The sequence below is a fragment of the Prunus avium genome, chromosome 6 (genome assembly GCF_965620075.1).
Source record: "Prunus avium chromosome 6, drPruAviu1.hap1.1, whole genome shotgun sequence".
Classification (NCBI taxonomy): domain Eukaryota; kingdom Viridiplantae; phylum Streptophyta; class Magnoliopsida; order Rosales; family Rosaceae; genus Prunus; species Prunus avium.
In genome coordinates, this window is record NC_142289.1 from 10,033,964 (window position 1) to 10,040,197 (window position 6,234).

At 35.8% G+C, this 6,234-nt stretch overlaps 1 protein-coding gene across 1 annotated transcript; it reads right to left on the minus strand.

Annotated features, from left to right (window-relative positions):
* Positions 1–352: 352 nt before the first annotated feature.
* ATBCAT-5 (branched-chain amino acid aminotransferase 5 / branched-chain amino acid transaminase 5 (BCAT5)) lies at positions 353–5,585 on the minus strand. The gene is made up of 10 exons (XM_088255299.1): positions 5,229–5,585; positions 5,022–5,107; positions 4,588–4,765; positions 4,110–4,286; positions 3,885–4,016; positions 3,222–3,320; positions 2,595–2,711; positions 1,574–1,669; positions 1,188–1,300; positions 353–769 (listed from the first exon to the last, which is right to left on the minus strand). The coding sequence occupies exons 1-10, from the start codon at positions 5,355–5,357 to the stop codon at positions 640–642; spliced, it is 1,257 nt and encodes a 418-aa protein (XP_088111425.1). The 5' UTR covers positions 5,358–5,585; the 3' UTR covers positions 353–639.
* Between the last annotated feature and the right edge of the window lie 649 nt (positions 5,586–6,234).

Consider the following 6,234-nt stretch of genomic DNA (forward strand, 5'->3'; position numbering starts at 1 on the left):
GAATTAGAATCTGCAGTGCACTAATTTAATTATAAATAGCCGTTGGATAAGCCGATCTAAGATGATCTATGAGGTATAGGAGATGTAGGTTAACCTCAATTATGCGAGTAGCTAATTAGATTAAAAGTTAAGCAATGTGTAGATCCATTTTAAGTGCATGAAAACTTCCAACCAAAGCAGATGTTTTGGATGGTTTTAAAGTAAAGAATGTATCTGACCCAACAGAAACATACGGATTCGAACGGTCGTGGTTGCTTTGAGGTTGAGAAGGTAGCCAATCTAAATGGATTTTGAGTTGTGATTTATATGGAAAGTTATGGAAAAATGCTCGTGGGCTTATGGTATTGGCTCATATTTAAAATAGAACTAAATATTTATAATACCATTGAATCTATTAAGTAGCTACTGAGTTGAGCGATGCACATATGAAATTTTTATGTTTTGGTAACACATAAGAAATGTAAACTAATAAGAAATCTGAACGAAAATGCCAAATCCCAGTTCAAGAACGGACTATCTACAAACAGAGGGAAATCGTCCAAAAAAAACAAGGTAAACAAGAAATAACTAGCAGTCTACCAAAGGATTGATAGTGATTTGCAGCAGCAACAGCGGGGGTGTAAAACTCGGATTTTCACTTCAGTATGTTTTTTGCCTTAGCTCAACAGTCCAATCCATCTTGTCCTGTGTGAGGCCCATCTGTAGTCTGGTAAGCACTGAGTAAAGCTTTTCCGACACAGTTCCAAACCCGCCCTCTCCATAAGACACCCTGCACAAAACAAAGATGATTATTTTTTCTTCGAATCTGGTATCCACTCAACTCAGTTGAATGCGGGAGGCCCTATATCTATAAGCAAGAGAGCTTCACATTATGAATAAGAGACATCTATTGCGATGCAATAAATGGCATTTACCATAATAGCTATATATGTGAGCCATATTAAATTGAAAAAGGCATTTTCACCCCTTATAAGAGGTGGACAGAATCAGGAGCAGATTGTTTTCTCCCCCCGCAAACAAGGAAAGGCCGAAGAAGACAACTTTATTTCCCCATATTGAGGAAAAAAAAATTAAATGCCGGAAACCTTTTCCCATCTTGTTGGAGCACAAAGAAAAACTTGCTTTCAGACCAAAAAAGAGAACAGAAAAACACTCTTCGACACATTCACTAGACATAGAAAATTTACCTTTTACCATGGTAAGTGATGCTGCCGACGGGTGATACAACCACAGCTGTTCCCGTACAAAAGACTTCATCAGCATCTAGTAATTCATCAACTGCCACTTGGCGCTCCTCAACCTGCTCATTATTAGATGGGGGTTGGGAAATGAAGTTACTCAATAACACATTTAAGCTACTGTCAGAAAAAGTTGTAATACACGTTGCATACTGAAGAATCAATGCAAACAATTTTTTTTTATTTTTAAAAAGACTAGAACAGTATACCTTTCACTATCTAGTAAACAAGAAGCAAGGACAAGGTTAACAGCAGCAGAACTAAGGAAACACCATCCCCCATCCCCAACACCACAATCACATAAAATTACTTTCAATAAGTAACATCAATTATACCTGGAATCCTTCGCTACGAGCAACATCAATTATACTCTTTCGAGTAATGCCAGGTAAGATCGTTCCTTTGATTTCAGGAGTAGAGATAATATTATCCTAGAACACAAGAAAAATTGACATAATTTAGTACATATATGCTTGAGAGTGAATATGACATGACAGATATATGGGGGGTTATGCTGCACGAGATGTTAAGTTACAGTGAAAGAATGCAGTTGAATTTGGGGTCAAACAAGACAGATCATACAATAGTTAAACAAAATCAGATATAATTATATTAGAAGCAGTAGGCCAGTCATCGAAAGCACTAGGCTCCATTTACATTCAAGAAACAGTGCTGCTTCCAGACTGCTAGAGGAGTAAAAATTACATTAGAATTTATTCCAGAAATTAAATGGGTACAAGCTTCTTCTTCAATTATATCAAACACAGAAATGATGAAATGCTAGAGCATTTGTTGTAACATTACGGTATTGATGAAAGGTTGCAATGCTAAAAGTGGATTTCAGTGCTAAAGGTTATTCGACATGCCAAGTAGCAATAAATGGTTAATGTTAGATGTCTTTCATGGTAGCGGCTGTAGCCATGTCTTCATGTTGGTAGCATAATATTGGCAGGTCCATAAGTGCCAATGTCAGTGACAGATGTAACTAAAAGGGCATCAAAATAAGGTGCTTCAAAAGAGTGTTGGTTTGGAAAATGCTGCATTTTCTCAAGTAGTGGAATGGTGATCCCATTCCAGATCATAGCAAGTGCAGGTGGATGATTTTGGCATGCCACTCTCTGAACTCAATAATACCATGAAATCATAGAATATTGAGAAAGCACGGTTCTTCCAAAAGGATCTAGGCATTCAAATCTAGAATTAAACGGCAACAATGTAGAGAAGGACATATCACAGGATCCTATAATTCTGTACATAAGCAGTTATCATCTAAATGTCCTGCCCTTCCCACCACCAATCAATCATGATATACTGAATGTAAATAATAATAAACATGGTGAATTCCAGTCGCAATACCTTCACAACAAAAATGTTGCATGAGGAAACCTCCTCTAGAAATCTTTTGTGAACACAGTCAAGGTATAGAACATCAGAATAGCCTTTTGCTTTTGCAGCAGACTGAGCCTTCAGAACCTACACATAAATGATTTGATGTTAAAAGATTAACACAACAACAGCTAAATACTATAATCTAAGATTAATAAAGTAGAACGACAAAACACCAAGAAGCACTAATTTAACCACAGGAAAATGCTTAGGACGAGACTTTTTTCAGTCATTGACTTTGCACAACTTAAACTTACTAAAGAAATAAATATTTGATGTTTATAAATTCTAAGCCCATCAATGAACATGGCCAGAGCCTCACATTTAAAGAGAAAGTGTGAAACCATATTTGATCACTATGCTATATAATATCTATAAAACTAAATAAAGAAATGTTGCTTTTAGTTCTTGATGTACAAAAAAATTTTGAACCATATGCAGAGGAAAGAAATATAAGTTTGCTGTTTCATAGCTTTACACTAAGAAAGTAGAGCTAGACAATAGTTTCAGGGAGCAAACAAGCAAGATTTTTCCAAAAAAGAATTTGGCGAAATTCAGGTAAATAAGAACTACACAAGAAGAGGAACACAAACTTACCGCAGCATAATTCCCTATAGTCTTAACACCTCCAGTGCCACCAGGAGTAGCACGATGCAATTCATGCTCAACAATCAAATTTATCGGTGCAACACCTTCCTGCCACCAGATATACAAATATAAGACATTGAATGATTGTCACCAAAAATGCACCTACACTAGATAAAAGGAGACAAAAATATCACAAAAGTGTAGAACCCAAATGCAAACAACTACATATTTACATCTAAAAAAGGAAAACTCAATGAAACAAATCTGCACACTCAAATGACAAAAAGATTAAAGAAAAAAAGAACAAAGTGCTGCCATATTTAGTTGAATTATACGTTCAGGCACCAAAAAGGAAGATAAAACTGTGCATGTAAATTATAACATTCATGACTATGACTATGAGTCACTGAAACATCTGAAACAAGCATCAAAGCTGGTAAATTAATTAAATTGCACAATTAAAATGGGCAATATTTATCGAAGTGAGAGATTCGAACATGGGTTCAAAATTGAACTGAAGCATGAGTTACTGAATTACTTAAAACTGCCTTAAGTTTAAAAACAAAGTGACCATAATAAACCTGGCATAACAAAAATAAATAGAATAAAGTTATTGAAAACAAATTTTAAAGAGAAAATTCACATTTTGTAGATGGAAGTACGAAAACAAACCTTAAAATAGTTTCCAACAGGTGAAACATAAATCAGAAATGTGTACTCAGGAGCAGGTGCCAGACCAAGAACAGCACCACTTCCCATTAGCAATGGCCTGATATATAGGGAACCTTTGCCTGGAGGGGGAACCTGAAACGAGAGATTGACAACTCACTAGTAATATTACACATGCTAACATTCACAAAGAAAATATCTTACTACTGAATCATGGTTGTAAATTACCCAACGTTTATTTGCTAAAACAGTAGCCTTTACAGCTTCCACAAATTGTTCGACAGATGGTGATGGCATACACATTCGCTCTGCACCCAACCTCATCCGCAATGCATTTTCCTCAGGACGAAACAAGAGTATATTACCATCTTGTTTCCTGTAGGCTTTCATACCTTCAAATAATCCCTAAAGAGCCAAACAAAAGAAAGAGTAAACTGGGATAAGACTTTTATCCAAGTAATCATATTACTTAATTCAAATATGTCATTCTCAAACTTTTACTTCATTTTAACTTCATTTTTCAAGGTTTCATTTATCAAGGTTTTGGGATCTACCTCCATGATAATACCTTTCAGAACCCACATATCTCAGAATCCAATATTAGTCCAGAAAAGCATATACACAAACACACACACACACACACACACATACAAGCAATTCTCATGTTGAATGAAATGGAACTGGAGATAAAGATTGAATATTGAACCTGCCCATAGTTCAAGACTCCAGCTGAGGGGCTCAATTCAATGTTCCCAAAACGCTGTAATTCACCTTTAGAAAAGTTTTCACCTTGAGCACATTTCATGACGTACATATAATCAGTAGAAAGAAACGCAAAGCCGAGGTTGTCCCATTCTATGTCAGCTAATTCACTTGTTTCAGTGCTGAACCCAACAAAGGCATGTCAATGCACAAAACCAAATCACATAACAAAACTAAGAAAACAAACAAAAAACAACAAATAGTGATATGAAATTAGGACAACTAATGAATAGTTTGATTAACCAGACGAATCAAAGCAAACAATGTGTTAATAATCAATGAATTTCACAATTTCCTGAGCGTACAAGAGAAATAATGAAGATTATAATAACAACAAGAAGACTTAAAAGAAACCCATAAAGAATGAAGAGGCTTTACACAAAAGTATTAGACAATGTGGCACATCGACGAAAGGGAGAGGGAGAGGCTGCTTGATAAGAAGCCAAAGGAAGCTGCTTTTGGAGCTGCAAAGAAACAGTGGACAGAACCCAGTTTCAAAATTAAAATAAAACATCGAATAAAAATCCAAAAAAGAAAAAAGAAGCATTCATATTTGAGATTCGTGGGTGGGATGATGGGTTGTACCTTGACAGAGAGAGAAGGAGAGGAATGGGAGGTGGAGAAGGGGCGGAGGAGAGGAGTGGAAGAAGGATTGCGGGAGGGGCAAAGTGGGAAATTTGGCTGAAGACCTCCAAGGACGGCGCTGCTCTCCATCTCAAACTCGACCTCACTCTGAACTCAACACGTTTCCGAACACCAAAAACCCTCTCTTCTTTTTGTCTCTCTCGCCCCCTCTGAATATCTCAATATCAATAATATGGAAGAGAGCAGAAGGGGGGGACTTTCAATTAGATTGTGCTCGTGTTTTTTATTTTTTATTTTAGTCGTCGTTAGGCAACTAAAAATGAAATAATTTTCTAATTGAAATTGGGAAATACATATAATTCACGACTCTGGGTGAATTTCAGTAGCAGCCAATTCAATCTAATCCAATCACAAACCACAATCCCATTAAACTTGCGCACTAAATGAGGAATCTTAAAATAAAAGATAAAGAAAGTTATTGTCAATTATAGGATATATACTTCACTAATATAAGCTAATTGGAAAAAGATTCATGGTTCCATTTCCGTCAATTGTCAATTATAGTACCAGCACACATCTGAATATTTATGTCACTTTACGACCAATGAAAGTGATGGCTGTCCCTGGATAGATTTCGTTTTTGCCTACCCGTCTGCTGTTTGATTCTTCAACTTTATTTTTTTTGGGTTGCATCTACTGGCCTACTATTACGAACCAACCAGCTTTTTTGGGGTAAAACTGTAACACAAGAAAGTCAACTTACTATTTACAGTTTTTTTTTTTTTTTATTTGTTTGACTTAATATACATATTATTTATCTATTTGGAGTCATATGTCAATGTTACTCAATTGGTGAAATAACTTTTAATAACGCTATTGTGGTTGAACAGGGTATCAAGCTCAACCCAAATCAAATATTTCATCCAAATTCTTTATGTTAGGACCAAGGTCTAAATTATCGATGGTTTCGAAAAGATTGTTAGTCCAAAAATACGGAAATTTCAAT

What these genes read in the sequence shown, in the direction of transcription:
- ATBCAT-5 (XM_088255299.1), bottom strand. Translation starts at nt 5,357, where the DNA reads ATGGAGAGCAGCGCCGTCCTTGGAGGTCTTCAGCCAAATTTCCCACTT. An exon ending in GAGTCTTGAACTATGGGCAG is followed by an intron (nt 4,287 to 4,587) that starts GTTCAATATTCA and finishes TTGGCTCTTTAG; the next exon opens with GGATTATTTGAAGGTATGAA. An exon ending in ATCACTTACCATGGTAAAAG is followed by an intron (nt 770 to 1,187) that starts GTAAATTTTCTA and finishes TGTTTTGTGCAG; the next exon opens with GGTGTCTTATGGAGAGGGCG.